This window comes from Stegostoma tigrinum, chromosome 27 (assembly GCF_030684315.1).
Source record: "Stegostoma tigrinum isolate sSteTig4 chromosome 27, sSteTig4.hap1, whole genome shotgun sequence".
NCBI lineage: Eukaryota > Metazoa > Chordata > Chondrichthyes > Orectolobiformes > Stegostomatidae > Stegostoma > Stegostoma tigrinum.
In genome coordinates, this window is record NC_081380.1 from 22,951,606 (window position 1) to 22,970,895 (window position 19,290).

The 19,290-nt window shown below is 37.4% G+C and overlaps 1 protein-coding gene across 1 annotated transcript in view; it reads right to left on the minus strand.

Annotated features, from left to right (window-relative positions):
* Nucleotides 1–886: 886 nt before the first annotated feature.
* The window catches only part of LOC125464520 (rab effector Noc2-like), a 201,205-nt gene continuing 182,801 nt past the window's right edge, over nt 887–19,290 (minus strand). Inside the window, exon 10 of the mRNA XM_048556971.2 lies at nt 887–974. Coding sequence (XP_048412928.1) covers nt 913–974 — 62 coding nt within the window. The 3' untranslated portion in view covers nt 887–912. The remainder of the gene's footprint in view (nt 975–19,290) is intronic.

A 19,290-nucleotide genomic window follows, 5' to 3' on the forward strand; every position in this document is an offset into this window, starting at 1 on the left:
TTTATTGCGAGCCGAGCGGAGGTGTTCTGCACTGTACCCGGTGTGCCTTTCTCTCCATTGGGCAAATCCCGTTCCTGCTATTCAATTTGTTTATGTTAATTTGCTAGTTCTTTGATAAAGTGAAAGCAATTGAGAAATTATTAAATTGTACTAAATTTTTATATGCACGAACCCAGCAAGCAATTTCAAACATGAAAGATCTGCATTTATATTGGATTTTATCACAAATCTCAAACATCACAAAGTAGTTCATATACATTAACTTTGAAGTACAGTTACTGTTGCTATGGAGGAAAACATAGCAGTAAATCTACTTTACAAGGTCTAAAACAGCATTGAGATGAATGGTTCTTTTGAGAATTTATGAGAAAAGATCTGAAAGGACGTGCTAGTATTGAACAAAATATTTGAAAGCCACAGATTTAAAATGATCACAAAGGTCCCCCAAACTGAAATTGCCAAAACGATGGAAGTAGAATGTACATTATTAGCTGTTCCTCGTCTGTATTATCTACAGAATATCTCAAAATCAATTAAAGGACATGAAAGAAATTTGAAACTGTTTTCATAGACTTTAAACATTTACTTCAACAGTAATTTCTAAGAAAATAATTATGGTCTTTTTAGAAGAAAGTGCCAATTGAATGTTTACAACATTATTCTCATTTTCAAATTCTGTGCCTATAAAGGCACCTTACTCTCTGGGCGAAATTTTAAAGAGGCAAGTCTTTCTTTTGTCATGATCTCATAAAGTTTCTAAAGTGAATAATATACCATTTAAGGAATCAACATAAAATTGTCTAACATTTTGTAAATTGAGAACTGGATTTTAAGAAAATATTTCATTTCAGGTAAGAATTCTGCAAATTATGACTATGTCCCAATCTCACTCATACAGAACTTCCAGATTCATTATAATTCTCCGTGATGATCAATATGGTCCAAAATTTCTTGCAAATGAATGACAAGCATTGCTGGAAATAAAATATAATCACAAATTAGAATTTACTTGGGATGCTGTGGGAGAGGCGTAACTGCAAGGAAATAAGGATTCTTGCAGTACTTATAACAAGAACAGTGCTGAATATTTAGAAAAAGCATTTATGGCAGCAGTAGATAATGTATTTTCACAGAGATGCCCTAAAACCAACCATAATTGACATATAATACGAATTGCATACAAACATCTCACAATATAAGTTCAATTCTGCCAGTACGAGAGTCATCATCATAGGATAGAGTGAACAAACAAGAACTATTACAGAATTCCTTCTGTACTGTGAATGGCTTCATTAAATCCAAGACAGATCAGTGAATGTATTTGTTCATTTGTAGTAAATAACTAAGGAGCTGTGTTTATTTGGGGGAAGATCATTTTATTTTCACGAGCAATTAATGGTCAGTTCAACTTACAAAAGAAACCCGATATTTTATACTTCTGCTCTTTTTTTGAAAAGATCTTGCATTCAAAAGGCATCTTTCATATTCTGAAGATGTGCTAAAGCACTGTACAGCCAATTATGGACCTTTGCAATGCATTAAATTGTGCCTAGCAAGAACCCCAAAACAGCAGAGGTGTAAATGACCAGATAAATCACTTTTCATGGGGCTGAATAAAATAAACATTATCCATTGGCTACCTCATTCAAACTTCCTTCTTCATATTCAGCGTGTTCATATTTTATATCTGCATCAATTTAAAAATGAAACTTTTCAAATGTAAAATTGTTTATATTTGATAGAAAATTGTCAGAAAATGCACCAATAATTTTAAAGCTAAATGATGACAGAAATTGATTATTAAATAAAAGTATGCCAGTTTGTCTTTGGTTTACAAATGATGGAAGAGAAAGAAAATAGATCTAGGGTGGAAAGCTCCAGTTGAAGAACTGCCATTAGTTATAACAGATACAAAACTCAAATAATCTACTTTGCTGCAATTTCCATGATGCAAGGAAATTTATAAAACATTGAATAGATGATATTGTCCCTGAAAAACAGCTCTACTAATGTACAATATACAAAGATCTAATCATAGATTTTATTGTGTGTAACTGATACCACTCTTTGAAGAGGACTGCACTAGTAATCAGGCCCCATCAGCTACACCAAAAGTGTAAATATATTACTTGAAGATAGTCAATTTGTTTCTCTTCACCACTGCTATCCAGAACAAAAGAAACTCTCAGCCTGACTTTCAATAAAGTTAAATTTAAAAAGTGTTTATTATAAACAAACCCTTTCATAGAATAACTGGCAAACTGGTTATCAACTAAGATATTGTTCATAATTAGCTAGATACCCTGATCCCGTGTACGTACACACACACACACACACACACACACACACACACACACACAATATCCGCTATTGGAAGCTCAAAGAATAAGTATTACTGTCTTTATGTGAGTGAATTATAACAATAACGCTGATAGAAAAGAAACCATCACTTATATCAGTGAAACAACGCATTATGAAAACCATTTAAGTAATCTGGCCAGTTTGATTATTTTCTTTTATTTATCCTTTAGCTGTGCTTATTTCTTGCGAATGGAGTTGAAAACAAAGGTTTTTGGGTTTATAGCACAGATATATTAGATTACTTTGCCATTTAAATTTTACTCTGCTGAAGTTATTAAACTATTAATAACTTGCTAAGTCTTTTGTTTAAAATACAAACCAGTGTCTGGAATTGATGATTTCCAAAGTTTGGGACAGGCAATATAAAAGTCTGGTTAGAAACCTTTGTAGTCAATTTCAAGGATCTTTGAAAGTGTTAATTTTACTGTACTGTGAATGCAGATGCAGAAAGGCTAATTTGGTTTAGCTGTCTGACTCCATGCCATAAAAAAATCCTAATTTCTGAAATTTACTCACATTCATAGAGAAAGATCTGTGCTTTTCGCCCTCTTATAAGGTTTCATCTTTTTCAGGAGGGAGAATGAGCTCTTTCTTTTTGCTGCCAGATTCTTGGAAGGTTATTCTTTCAACCGACTTTAGTAAATTAAGTACTCTGAGTAATATTCAGCACATAATCACAGAAACATAGATTCCCTACTGTGAGGAAGCAGGTCATTTGGCCCTTTAATCCACACCAAACCTCCGAACAGCAACCCACCCAGACATTGCCCCTCGCCCCAACCCCATCCCTGCAACCTTATATTTCCTATGGCTAATCCACCTACACATGTTTGGACTGAAAGGAGAAACTGGAGCATCCAGACAACACCCATGTAGACACGGGAAGAATGTGCCAAGTCCACATAGACAGTTGCCTGAGGGTGGAATCGAACCCGGGTCCATGGTGCTGTGAGGCAGCAGTGCTAATCACTGAGCCACCGTGCTGCCCATAAAGGTGTGTCTATTCCCAATTAGATGTGTCAATAATTATAAATCAATTTTTACTCCTCTTAAAAACTTTGCTTGTCTGCTTTCAGAGGCATCATCTGACTTATTAGAAAAAGTAGGTTTAGCACAAAGACATTTTTCAGTCATCATTACTGAACAGTACGCTCAGAAATCATACGTTCCTTCAAAACCCTTTTAATACAGAATATCCAAATAGTTCCAGTTTCCAATTTCTCCTGGCCCCAAATTGAGAATATATATTCTCAACACAACTGAAAATCCATTATCCCGAACATCTACTTTTCAGTTCCACCAGAAATAAGTTGCAAGAGAAATCAAAGTATTGAAAAAGAGAAAGAAAAATATTATGTCAAATGGGCTGAACTTTACTTATCACCTAAAACAGCAAATGCTATTTGTCAAAACAAAATACTGCCCTTATGCTCACTAATAAAATTTAATGTGTGATTGTGGCAGGCAAGCAAGTCAATCTCAGGAACACATTTTGAAAATAAAGTGAACAAGAATAAAAGCCTTTGTATTCTGTTCCATATTATGACATCTTTTCATGTATTAACTGTACTTCATTCAATGTTTCCAGCTCCGCTCACAAAGTAAAAGCAAACCAACGTGTCACCTTTAGAGGAAATCAAAAGAGGATGAACAACCAAATCAAATCCCTAACACTCAAATGAGCAGCATCTGTGGACAGAAAGCAGAACTAACGCTTTGAGTCCAGCGAACCAGCTCTGAATAAAACCTTCTAATTTGGCTCCTTCATTTTGATCCAGTTAATTATGCTTCAATTGTAATCTGAAAACCACATGCTAAAGAACAGAGAGGAAGCAAATTTATATAAAAGCAACATGGTGGTAACAACATTAAAACAGTAGAAAACGCATTAAGTTCATGCAAAATTGAAACCCCATGGAATATAAGGCATTGTAGATTATTTTGACACAACTCTTCCTTGGTACCACAATTTTATAATTTAAAAACACAAATATGAATAACCTCTATGATTGCTTGCTTTCCCAGTACTGTAATAACATAAGCCTGATCTATCAGATTGACTACCCTCCACCACCATCAGTTTCTATTACTGTGACTAGACACATATTTCTTGGCATGGTCAAAAAGACCTTGAGAAGAAAAAAAAGCTATTGTAACAGTTTGTCAAAATCCTGGCAGCAAGCTTGAAAGAATTCTGCTACATTGCAAAAGGAACTGACAGCTTGAAAGAGGTATTGAGAAAACAATGAACAAGAATTGAGGATTATTGTTGACTAGATTCTGAAGGCACCCAAAACATTGAAAAGAAAATACATTGAACAGGTTCATTTAAAATGTCACGGCTCAGGAATCATGTTTTTATAATAGCTGTCAGTTCAGACTGAATTAAAGACGTAACAAGGACAGTTTCCTGAAAGCATTAATCAAAATTGTGCAGTCGAATAGCAGTGCAATTACAGCTTTTACTTACAGTTATACAACATATTTTGTCATTATCCAAGCACTGTATCTTGCATTGAATTATACAGCACAGGAGGTCAGTTAATTGTCTCCAATATTTCGTCCTATGCAACCTATTTCTACTGCACATATTTCACATTCTTACTTTTTTTCCTTTTTCAAGCACTTATCCAATTGTTTTTTTAAAAACAAGTTTAGATTCTGCTTCTGCCACTGTTTCTGGTCAGACTTCAATATGGTCACAAAATTGGTTGTAAAAAATCTAAATCTACATTTTTTTTATCATCTTCCTTGAGATTTTTGAAAAATTTTAATAAAATTACATCTATGCCTTCTTGCCAAAATGTGAAAGCAGTTTATTTTCCTAATTAGTTATGACTCAATTTTGAACTGTTCATTCAGATCTCCTTTACTAGTTTATTTAAATCTTTTCTCACAGCATTATTAGGTTTAAGATAAATTTGAAAAGGAGACAGTACTAATATTAAAGTTAAAAAGTTGTAAATGAGCTGGTTTTAAGGGGATAAGAATGGAACTAGAAACATAGCTAAACCAGAAAAAAAAAGTACAGATAAAATATTTAATTGCAGTGGGGAACATTTCAAATAGCAATCAAAGAGTCCAAACAAAAACCATGAAAATAAAGTAAAAAGCTAGCCAGTATTAGCACACCATGGATGAGTAAAGGAAAAGACATACTCAAAGTACCAGATATCAAAGGAGAGGAGGACAATTATCATTAGGGAAAAATTACAAACGCAAAATGAATCACAAAACTAACTTTACAAGGAATACTAAAGTAAATAAGAAAGACGCAGGGCCACAAAGGCAGGCATAGACATTATGTACATTCAAAGCTCATATGACAATAAAATATCACAAATATTAAATAATTACTTTTTCCCAGTATTTATTAGACAATTCAACTTGATAAGCATGACAGAAAAGGACATCAGCAAGGAATATAAAAATGATACTGTATTTGAAAAAAACTTTAGATATAATTGAGAAACTATTCAAAATTAGATTAAGACTGCTGGTCTAGATGGATTACAACCATTCTTTTTAAACAAAGTTATGAAAGAGATAGCACAGACATTATTAGATACAGACAAATTCATTAGAAAAGCGAATAGTGCCAGAGGACTGGCAGATAGCTAATTTGATTTCTATATATGAAAAGCAAAATAGAACAAAGCTAGGGAATTAAGGATGAATTAGTTTAACATTGGTGATGGAAAGGACAATGGAATCCTTAATCAAAGATGTGATGCAAAGACATCCAGAAACAGAAGCTGTACTAAAGGGTGATCAAAATATATTCTAAAAGGGAAAGTGATGTCTGAACAGCCTATTGAATGCTTTAAAGAAATAACTAAAATGGGAAAAAGGCATAATATAGTAAATACTAGGGGCTGGATTTTCTGGCCCAGAGCCAGGGGTGGGGATGGTGTTAAGTGGGGAAGAAATCAGGCCCAGCAGCGGGAAACAGAGGCTGAGGAGGGGCTGTGGGTCATAGGTACAATGTGCATGTAATTGACAAAATAACTTCAATGTAGGTGAGGTCAGATGTTTTGGTCAGAAATTTAAGGAGACAACATACTCCTGGGAAAATAAGTGACTAAATGGAACAGAGACACAGGAGGGATTTGGGAATATAAGTATGCAGATTATTAGAACTAATGATGCACGTTTATTAGGCAATAAAACACTGACTCATTTCTAGAGGGATTGTATTGAAAGCAGGGAGATTATGTTAAACCTATCCAAAAACTTGAATAGACCATACTTGAAGTATTGTGAAAGATTCTGGTCTATAATTGTAAGAAAGAATCAGGGGAACTGGAGATAATAACAATAAGTAATAACAAAGATTTGTTATCCAGAATGAGCCATACCCCTAGCCAAGCTGGTCCAGAATCAGCACAATACTGGTATCTACTCTATTATGTAGAAATTTCCCAGGTATCTCCTGCCCACAAAAGGCACGGCAAGTGCAACTCAACTAATTACTCTCCATCATCAGTAAAGCATCCTTGACAATGTTAATAAGAACACTTGCGTACAAAAAAATCTGCTCACTGGCACTCAACTTGGGTTCCGGTAGTAGCTGTTTGGCTCCTGACTTCATTTCGTCTTTTGTCCAAAAATGGAGAAAGAGTTGAACTCCAAAGGTGAGGTGGATTGGAAAGCTGATGACATCAAGATAGCAATCGAATGAGAGTGGCAATGAAGGAACCCTTGAAAAGAATCCTGGAGACAGTTGGAATCAGGAGGAAATCTCTCTGCTAATTTGAGCCATATCTAGTACAAAAGAAGATGGCTGTGGCTGTTCAAGGTCAATCATCTCAGCGACAAGATTTCTCTGGACAAATTATGTCACATTCAAATTACGTGTAAAATTCGATCATTTTATGGACACTATGTCTCAAAGGCCTCTTCACGCAAATGTATTAATTAGCAATGTCACATAACACAACTCCAAATTCTAAACAGCTTGATTCTTATTTGGTTCTTCAACATACTGTCTCGAAAACTCATCTCTCTTACACTCCAGGAATTCATCCTCCACAGCATCAGCACTTACTCAATTAACCCAACTTATATTCAAATTGAAATTGCCCCTATTTACTATATTACTCATGTTACATGTATTTCTATTCTCAAACATTAATGTTACTGTTTGTATTGTGTAAACATCTCCCACCAATGTTTTCTTCCTCTTGCTATTTCTTAGTTCCACCCAAACTGATTCTACACATTGAATCTTCACTCAAATAATCTCTCTTATTAATGTACTAAAGTAATCTCTTATTATGATTGGTATCCCATCCTCCTTCTCCTTTTTGTCATCCTTCCTGAAAGATGACTATCCTTGGATATTCAATTCACAATTACAGTGACTCTTCATCACAATCTCAGAGCCACAATTTTTGAAACAACAATTAAATCATTACCATTTACCTCAATTTGTTAATTTAAATCACCAACCTTTCTGCAAATACTACACACACTCAAATAGTCTGCCTTTAATTCAGACTTTTTAATATAATTCTCCATTTTTGTCTTATTTTTCACTTACTATGCTTCATTTGTCTTTATTTTTCCTTTCTATTTTCTATTGCCTTTCACCAATTTTGTTTCCCTTGAATGTGAGCTCCGTGTTACATTTCCATCTCCCTGCCAATCTCGTTTACACCCTCCCCAACAGCAATAGCAAATCTTCTTGTGAGAATGGTAGTCCTGCTCTTTCCAAATTACAAGCCATCCATCTTGTAAAGGATCCTTCTGCCCCAGCACTTGTTCCAATGCCTCAGAATTCCAATGCCTTGCTTCACCACCTACATCAGATTTTCAGCCACTTGTTCAATTGCTCACTGCTCCTGTTCCTCTGCTTGCTAATATGTGGGGCAGGGAGTAATCCTGACAATCTAAGGTCCTGATTTTCAATCTTCTTCCTACTTCCCTGAAATCTGCTTTCAGGACACCAGCTTCATACCTACCTAAATGATCAGTAGTAACAGAGACCATGGCCTCTGGATGTTCATCCTGCCCCAGGAAGATTTCTTGCAACCTCTCTGTGATATCCGTCAACTTGGCAGCAGGAAAGCAACAACATTCATCCCTGGAGATACATTTTCGACAACCTGTCCATTGCCCTTATGACAGAAGCAATTGCAGGACAAACCAAAACTAAAAACCAGCAATGTAAAAAAAAATCACTGGTAAATCCAACAGAAAATTCAGGCTGACATCTTGCCATTATTTGCAGTCTCTTTGACAAACTCTGTTACCTCAACACCCATGCTAATTACCTCAGATGGGGTGCCTAGTTCAGGTTTCATCAAATAATTCACAAACTAGACTTCATGTTCAACTCTGAGCAAGTTTCAGATCCAACGTTGTTTCCACTGCAAAGAGGTGCTGACTCCCCCATCTGGAATACTGCTACTTTATGCCAATGTTAGCCTCTTCACTGCTAAAGACCTCATACTTACTTACATCACTTTTGAAGTTAACTATTTCAAAACTCTACTCTCTGTAAACATCAAACCATCTAAAACTCTTTTGTATTTATCCTGTCCCAGCCTTTATTGTTTGCCCATCATCTGTACTTACTGATACATAAATATGTTGACTTCCTACTATCCACTGCCTCAAATTTAAAAGTCTCTTCTTTAAAATCCCTCCCCAGTTGCACTGTATCATATATTTGAGTGTTCTATGCCTATATCCTACATTTCTCACCAAAATACTCTATTCTTTTGTGTATTTTCTCTTCTCTTCATCCCAGGATTGGAATTGGCATCAATTGATTAGGTCTTATTTTTGGAATTTCCTCATTAAATATTTCAACCCCAGTCTTGTCCTTTGAAAGGTGTAACAAAATGAATCAATGCAACCAAGCCCTCACTCTGATTAAAATTCTGACTCCAACTAGTTGCTTTGAAGCACTACTGAGGGATAGCTATACATCCCTAAACTAAACCATAATGATGCACTATCAAATGGAAAAGAAAAATGACTACTGGAATGTAACTCAAACAAAGTAATTTAATCTCTGCGGCCTTCTTTGCTTTTCAGAAATAAAGAGTTTACTATTTTCCAAAAATTGATTTGTGATTCCCTACAACATTTTTTAGCATTTTACTTTTTCTATTAGAAGAAGAATAATAATAATAAAATAAAATAATAATAATAATAATAATAATAATAATAATAAACACAGGAAATATTTATCTTTATAGATTTGGATTCTGCTTATGCTTTCTGACCTTGTTAGTAAAAGCTGTTGAGTTCTGTGCAAATTTAAATATGCTGTTTGTATTTAGAAAGACATGATCAGCATATTGAATGACAACTTCAAATTATCCCAGTGCAAATGCGGACCAAAAGCAAAACAGAATGCCTCAAAAAGCTAATTAAGAACATGATCAGCATTCTTTTTAAACATAGCAGTGATCATACATCATAACAATAGCCTGTTTATTATACATCAAAATATATCAGCTTCCTCTTCCTCAGGCAAACACTCTGGGACCTTTTGATCTGTCTGTCTGTCTTTTCTTGTCTGCAAGCTCTCTGTCAAAGCATATTTTATGAACAATTTTACGAACAGTACTTCGTGACATGCTGAGTAAATCCAGAAAATTTCATAACTTAAAAAGTGAACTAAATGAATACAACACTACAAAAATATACCATCAATGTTAAGCTGTCATTTAATAAAATAATTTTGATTTGCTGCCTATATGTGCATAAAGCCAATGCCACTATATATCACGGTACTATCTTGTAGAAAAAGTAAAAATTGGAGTAATTACAACTTGAGAAACTAGTGGAGCCAATCTGCTCTGATTAAGTTCAAAATCACAACATTGTTGTCCTGATAGAAATCTGAGCTAGCTACATACAAACACTCTTCTCTTTAAGAGCTGTTAGAAATTTCAAGGATAATTGATTGAACCAGCAGCCCACATTATATCTCTGTCGATTCTTATTTCTATTGACTTCAACTACATGAAAGCAAAAGGGAAAGAGCCAGAGCCATTCTCAAACGTCTCCCACATCATTTCAGGCGCAGTGTTGTCAAAGTGTTGTGAACATGTTACGCAATCAGCTTTAGAACAACAAATGATTACAAAATTATTACCATTTTAAAAATAAAGGTTTTACACATAACATTCTGTATCTTGTTAGAACCCATGATGAGCATGTGTTTCTTGATCTACAATGTGTCTCCATCAAACATCAGGTTGCACAGACTTCATGATCAGTCATCAAGAGAAATGGGTAATAAACATACTGAATGCACATTAGTCTGATAATCATCAGGCCCAAGAAATGGGTTGCTGTAAAGAACATACGATTACAATTAACGAAAATAAGATCTTCCTGAGAAAAGGGCTGCAAAAGATAATTGAAATTGGCTTTGTCAGAATTTTGCAGAATTCAGTTTTGGAGGAATATGTAAAAGAAAATTCAATATATAACAAATCATTTATTGGTTGACTGTCATGATTTGCACAGAAGTATTCTGTAAGAGTTTGAAAAAACTGTGATGACAGAAACTGTAACTAATGAAATAAACCATTGCATAAATATGTAAAGAGTTTCAAATCAAGATTCTGATGAGAAAAGCTGGAAGAGAATGCTTATAAACAAGTATGTGGGAAAGTTACTCCAGAAAAATTTTAAGTGGCACCATGGAACTATGAATTACTTCATTTAAGACAGCTATAAAATATTTTATTCGACTTGTCAAGGGCCCCAACAACTCCCTGTGAACTTTGTAAGACAGTCCTCCAATCAAGAATATTTTGTATTGTAGTTGCAAATGGCACTAAAATTCCAATAGCTGCCCTAGTTAAGGAGCTATGGATGATGCTGTCATTCCATCCTGAATCTAAATTTATCATTTGTAGCCAAAGATTTATTTTTCTAACATATGCCATTTTAAAATAGGACCCACTAAGTAAAGCAGATGATGATATAGTGCTCCTGAGATGCTGCTTGGCCTGCTGTGTTCATCCAGCTTCACACTTTATTATCTTGGATTCTCCAGCATCTGCAGTTCCCATTATCACTGATGATATAGTACTGTGTTTTTATTATACTGTTATAAACAGGTAATCCAATCATCTGAAACATAAAAGCAAGAGAAATGGAAATGGAAACGAAAAGGATCACAGTTCTAGGCTTGCCTGTTCTGCTACTCAATTCAATCATGTCTGTTTTCTGCCCTAACTCCACTTTCTTGTTCACTCTATGTACCCTTTAATTGCTGGAGACACCAAAGTTCTGTATATAGAACATAGAACATTACAGCACATTACAGGCCCTTCGGCCCTCAATGTTGTGCCGACCTGTCATACCGATCTCAAGCCCATCCAACCTACACTATTCCATGTACGTCCTTATGCTTATCCAATGATGACTTAAATGTACCTAAAGTTGGCGAATCTACTACCGTTGCAGGCAAAGTGTTCCATTCCCATACTACTCTCTGAGTAAAGAAACTACCTCTGACATCTGTCTTATATCTTTCACCCCTCAATTTATAGCTATACGCCCTCGTGCTCGCTGTCACCATCGTAGGAAAAAGGCTCTCCCTATCCACCCGATCTAACCCTCTGATTATTTTATATGTCTCAATTAAGTCACCTCTCAACCTTCTTCTCTCTAACGAAAACAGCCTCAAGTCCCTCAGCCTTTCCTCGTAAGACCTTCCCTCCATACCAGGCAACATCCTAGTAAATCTCCTCTGTACCCTTTCCAAAGCTTCCACATCCTTCTTATAATGCGGTGACCAGAACTGTACGCAATACTCCAAGTGCGGCCGCACCAGAGTGTTGTACAGCTGCAGCATAACCTCTTGGTTCCAGAACTTGATCCCTCTATTAATAAAAGCTAAAACACTGTATGCCTTCTTAACAGCCCTGTCAACCTGGGTGGCAACTTTCAAGGATCGGTGTACGTGGACACCGAGATCTCTCTGCTCATCTACACTACTAAGAATCTTACCATTAGCCCTGTACTTTGCCTTCCGGTTACTCCTACCAAAGTGCATCACCTCACACTTGTCTGCATTAAACTCCATTTGCCACCTCTCAGCCCAGCTCTGCAGCTTATCTATGTCTCTCTGCAACCTACAGCATCCTTCGTCACTATCCACAACTCCACCGACCTTAGTGTCGTCTGCAAATTTACTAACCCATCCTTCTACGCCCTCATCCAGGTCATTTATAAAAATGACAAACAGCAGTGGGCCCAACACTGACCGAGGTGTCAGTATCTGAGCTGGAGGAGGATGCGGGGAACAGACATGGGTGCTTCCTCTGAAGGATCTGTGGCTTCCTCAGAGGTGGAGCAGAAAGTGACATCCTTAAGGGCTGGTTTCTTCATGGTGGTTACCATGCAGGTACTAATCGTGTCTGCAGCAGACAAGAAGGCACTGATTGCAAGTTTTCACCATGTTAAGAATGTAATCATAACGGTAGCAATGGGAGAACCTTGCACCCATTTAATCTTACTTGGTTGCTGGACCATGGATGTCTTTGCATCACTTTGTGAGCAGCAAGAGTCCTCTCCCACTAAGGCAAGTATTTCCTTCTCATAGGCAGTGAGGAGATGAAGGTCGGGCACCCCACTTGCCTTGGTACTCTTTGCCCTATTGTGGGATGTTTTCTCCTTGAATAAGGCAAGGTAAGGATTACATGAGGTGATATTGGCTGGAGTAGCTGTTAGTGTTGGTGCAGGTAGACAAAAGTTTGTGAGATGTCCTGGGTTAATGAGAGGGCATGAGAGTTTAATAGCCCCAGGGTGGAGTGGTTGAAAGCAAGTGAGGGAAGATCTTGCATGCAGTAATGACCCAAGTGGCAGATCATAGGCCTTGGTGGGAGGTAGATACAACGGCAGAGTTAGCGAACAGCGAAACAAAGAGGTGGGCCTTACTCTTGCAGAGTGCAGGTAGGTCATTACCCTTCCAACTGCACTGCTGGACATTTCTCTGGACCGTGAATATCACAATGATTCAGGTGGCAATTTCACACGAGGCTGGCAGAGTCTAGTAGCGAGATCTCCTCCAGCAGTCCTATTGCCAAGTCTTACCCTTGAACAGATTTGACGCTGAAATATTCACAAACCTCGAGGTAGAGGGTTTCAAAGATTCACAGCTCTTAAGATAAGACTCACCTTCATCCTAAATCATCAATCACTTACCTGAGACTATGCCCTCATCTTCTACACTTTTCAACCAGGTAAAACCTCTTTGTATCTGCCCTTTCAAGACCCTTCAGAATTTTAGATATATCAATGCAATTATTTCTCATTCTTCCAAACACCACAAAATATAGGCTCAGTTTACTCAGCTACTCATTGAAGGACAACCCCCCAACCCGTTCTAGTGCTGCCAGTGAGAGTATATTCTTCTTTAAATTTGATGACCAAAGCTATCAACAATTATATATTTGTGGTACCGTCAAAGCCTTGTACAACTACAGCAGGAATTCATTGTTCTTGTACTCCAGTCCCCTCTGCAGCAAAGCCCAACATGTCATTTACTTTAATTATTTACTGTGCCCGGATGTTAACTTCATTTCCTTCTATGAGTATGCATAAGTCTTTAATATCAAGTTTCAGTATCAACATTTGAATGTTTCCTGTACTTTTAAAAACATCTGTTTATTTTTATTCTTAGTAACAAAGTTAATCACCCACATTATGTTCTGTCTGAAAGAGTGATGGAAGCAGATTCAATGCTAAATTTCAAAAAGTAAGAATGTTTAAAACAGTGAGCAAAATAACAAAGTAGGCTCCATGTGTGCTGGACTTCTTATACTTCCATCAAATGATATTTTAATGCTATTTGGATTCCAGATTAAGTTAATTTTCCATTACATCAGAGGCAGAGAGATGTTCATCAAATTTCCATCACTGCCCCTAAGGCAACATGACAACAGAATGAATGATTACTGATTACCATATATGAGGATTTGATTATTCATTTGATACTTCATATCAGTTCACCCTTTTTTTCATAAAATTAGGGGGAAAAATACTTTTAAGAGAACTGCTGATTATAGCAAACAGATTTCGAATCAACCTCTTTCAAAGAGACTTGCTTTTGCTTAAACTGTTGGCTATTTTAGGAAATCTATTAAATCATAAAATTTGCAATTGGTGAACGGTAGTATAAGAGAAAATGGGTCGAAGTCAACGTTGAACACAAGGATGAATCCAAACATTAACACTGATAGAAGGTATTTGGTTGATGTTGATGATAATCATTCCAGGAAATGCATAGATTAGCAATCTGTGTTCTTTAATGTTTTATAAATTCAACAGCAAAATTGCCATTGCCACCAAACCTCTGAAGTTACGTTCAGCTACAAAACTGCAATTTCCCTGAAAAATAATGAAAGGGTTATGTCTATGGATTTGACCTGTTTCAACTCCAGTTACAAAAAAAAGCAAGGTGCAATTATCAAATATCCTTACCATTAAATCTTTTAACTTCATGTAGCACAGCTTTCAGTATAAAAATCTTTAAAAACTACACTATCTGAAAGTCCACTAAGATAATTTTAAAATAAAACTGTATTGTAATTCCATTCACTAAAGAAAAGACATGTTTTTGATTTTAAAGCTGAAACGAAACTTGATATTCACGAGTGCAAAAGCAAACTGCCATAAACTGACAGCCTTATTCTATTCACCAGTAATTAGACCAAAACTACCCTTTACTCTTGACACTAATTATCCAAAATGTCCTTAAACAAATGAACCAATTGCTTTTAAACTTCCCCATCAATTATATCACACTTTCACCCGTCAACTCAATTTACAATGGGATTTTTCCAATGAAGTTGGAAGCTAAACCTTAACAGGTAATTACTGAATAGTTCCAGTCTAGTTTCATTTACTCCCAATTATTTAACTAAGTTCACTTGGATTATCAAGACATTAATGGTTGCTTATGGTTAGGAGGATGAGAGTATCGTGAACCAGGCACCCCAGGAAATGATCACCCCAGGTGCAATCAGAATTCAGAATACTAGGTGGGTAGTCCAGCCGGAAGGACAGGGAGAGGTGATAGGTGCACAGCCTTCATTGTGGGTGCCTTTTTCAAATCAGTACTGAGCTTTGAAAACTACAGGCAGTTATGATGATCTCAGTTGAGACAAAAACTGTTCTTATTAACACTGAGGTCTTGGTATCTGGAACTTTCTCTCTTCTCAGTTTAGCTACTCAGACATTTAACTCATCGTTAGTGAAGTTATTCCGTTTTTAAGGATTTAAAAGCCTTTCAGCCAATGCACAGAATTTCCATTGAATCCTGCTTGAAAACAATGTTCTTGTTTGCCGACTCGGGCTGAACTGTGCCCAAACTGCTTTACCAGCAAGTCACCACCCAGGGGCCTACATCAAATAGAACATAGAACATAGAACATTACAGCACAGTACAGGCCCTTCGGCCCTTGATGTTGTGCCAACCTGTCATACCGATATGAAGCCCATCTAACCTACACTATTCCATGTACATACATATGCTTATCCAATGACGACTTAAATGTACCTAAAGTTGGCGAATCTACTACCGTTGCAGGCAAAGCGTTCCATTCCCTTACTACTCTGAATAAAGAAACTACCTCTGACATCTGTCCTATATCTTTCACCCCTCAATTTAAAGCTATGCCCCCTCATGCTTGCCGTCACCATCCTAGGAAAAAGGCTCTCCCTATCCACCCTATCTAACCCTCTGATTATTTTATATGTTTCAATTAAGCCACCTCTCAACTTTCTTCTCGCTAACGAAAACAGCCCCAAGTCCCTCAGCCTTTCCTCGTAAGACCTTCCCTCCATACCAGGCAACATCCTAGTAAATCACCCTATAATTAGCTTCTGGTTGACTTTGGTTACATTGCTCCTCCAAAAGGCAGCCTGATCACATGATCAGTTACTGGAAACAAGTTGATTTTGTGTTATAATAAATCTTTCGGCGAAATCAAACTCTTAAATGGACACTTCACCCCTAATACAAACCATAGGTTATTTACAAAAATCACATGGGCCACACAGTTTGATGACTACTTGAAGCAGCACAATCCACATAGCGGTACAGGTGGGCACAGGCCTTCATATTAAAAAAAAGCAAACAGAAGAAATAAGGTTATTAAAGGACAGTTGCAGAGTGAGACAATCCTCCATTCTCTAACTATCATTATGAATGCTTGGTGCATTGCCTCCTTAGTACCATGATATTCTTCAGGGGAAAGGGAGTGAGCCAGCAGTTGTAATAGACACTGGTGTGGACAATATCAACATAGCAGATACAAAGGTCAGATTTTCAGGACAAAGTCATTACTGGGTTATTTTCAAGGCAGCAAGCTGACGAAGGTAAAGTGCAATGGGAGACACAGTGCTGGATGGAGAGCTTCTAATTCTTAGCACATTGCATCAATACTGGTGCAGGAGTCACCAATTCAAAAGATTAGTTGCACCTCATCAAGACTGACAGCAATGTACTCATGGAAAGGTTTACAAGTATGAAAAGAAAGGGGAATATGCATCAGCATAGTAGTAAAGAGACATTACATGCATCATAGAGTGAGAGGTTTTTGAGAGTAACACAAAGAGAAATAATTTTAGAGAAAAAAAATCAAAATATTAGATGGGGGGTGGACAAAGAAGGATTACAAAGAAAGCAAAGATCGGTTTAAAACGCAAGTATGCAAATACACAAAAGTGTGGTGAATAAAGTGGACACGACATGAACACAAAAAACCAGAAGGGAATATTACCTAGTGACAAGAATGAAAATATGATCCAAAAACAGTAGGACCGGGTACTTACTGTTCAAGGATACACTGTGTTCCAAAAAAATAGCATACAAAAGCAGGAGGTAAGGTTGCAATACTGACAAAGGAAGACATGATAGCACTGAAAGCAGAGGATGTCCTTTAGGGGGAACAAAAACAGGATGGAGTTGCAAAGCAAAAAATGTACAATTACTCTGCTGGGAATAATCAGGAGGCCTGCAAATTGTGAAAAAGAAATAATGATTAGATTCCCTACAGTGTGGAAACAGGCCCTTCGGCCCACCAAGTCCACACCACCCCACGAAGCATCTCACCCAGACCTATCCCCCTATAACCCACATCCCTGAACACTATGGGCAATTTAGCATGGCCAATCCACCAAGCCTGCACATCTTTGGACTGTGGCAGGAAACCGGAGCACCTGGAGGAAACCCACGCAGACACAGGGAGAGCGTGCAAACTCCACACAGACAGTTACCTGAGGCTGGAATCAAACCTGGGTCCCTGGCGCTGTGAGGCTGCAGTGCTAACCACTGAGCCATCGCGCTGCCCCAAAGTCCTAAAGGAGTAACTCTGTAGAGAAATCATGAGATGAGTAAGCAATGTAGGGAGTGATACTGGGATAATTTAATTGCCCAAATATTGATTTATATAATGTTAGATTAAAGAGTAAAGAAGAGAAAGAATTTCTGCAAAGTATTAAAAAGAACTTCTTTGACCAGCTTGTTTCTCATCCAATCAGAAATGATCTGATGCTCAGTCTTCATAAATAGAGATTAAAAAAGGGATGTCATGCAGAATCTTTATGTTAAGGCCCCAACAATGGTCACCACAACGCGGAAAGGATGAGAAGATCCCTGAGAGTGTGCAACCTGAACGGTTGTAGGGATGAGGGATTTTAGTTATGAGATTAGGTAGGAGAAAGTGGTATGGTTTAAAGAAGATTTGATAGAAGTATTCAAGCGTATGACAGGTTTAGATAAGGCAGACAAAGTAAAACTGTTCCCATTAGTGGATGGCACAATGACAGTGTGAAACAGAGTTAATGATTTGCGCATTAGACGCCAGAAAGATGTGAAGAACAACCTTCTGTGAACAAGTGGTACTGACCTCAAGCTTGCAGTCTGAGAGAGTGTCTGAAAGTGAGGATAATGAATAACTTTCAAAGGAAATTGGATGGACACTTGAGGAAAATAAACTTGCAGAATTACGGGAAAGAGCACAAGATTGTGACTGAGAGCAGTTTGTCACACACAGAGCCAGCATGGATTTGATAAACCAAATAGTTTCTAGCCTTAAATGGGGGATTTGAGAAAATTGGATTGAACAAGGTCTGCCACATCTATAGCTGCTGAATTACATCAAATTAATCATTTAAAAATCATAGAGCAGTCAGAGAGAACAAAAGCCATCTACAAATTTGCTGATGATGCTACCATGGACGGATGGATATCAAACAATGAGGAGTCAGAATACAGGAAGAAGAGAGACAGCTTGATGACATGGCGCAATGGTAACAGTCTGTCTCTTAATGTCGGTAGAACTAAAGAACTGATCATTGACATCAGAAAGAAGTAAGGAGAACATGACCTCATCCACATCAACGGAACAGAGGTTGCGGGGGTCGAAAGGGTCAAGTTCCTCAAAGTGATGATAACCGACAGCCTGACCTAGACTTCCAACATAGGTGCGATGGTCAAAGGGGAACAACAACACCTCTTTTTCCTCAAGCTGCTTAGGAAATTCGGCATGTCCATAAAGACCCCCACCAACTTTTACTGATGCACCATAGAAAGCATACTGTCCAGGGGCAGTAACAGCCTGGTAAAACAACTGCTCTACCTAGGGCCGCAGGTTACTGCAGAGGTTGTGTGCATAGCCCAGACCATCACAGAAGCTAACCTCCCATCTATAGATTCCATTTACACATCTCATTGCCATGGAAAGGCTGCCAACATCATCAATGACCCATCCAACCCTGGTTATGCTCTCCTGCAACCTCTTCCATCAGGCAGAAAATATAGAAGCTTGAACAGATTCACTAACAGGTTAAAGAACAGTTTCTTCCTTGCAGTTATTAGATTGGTGAATAGATTCTCTAACTTCACACAATGCTGATTCTGTTAATGTTGGTCTTATCTTACATTCA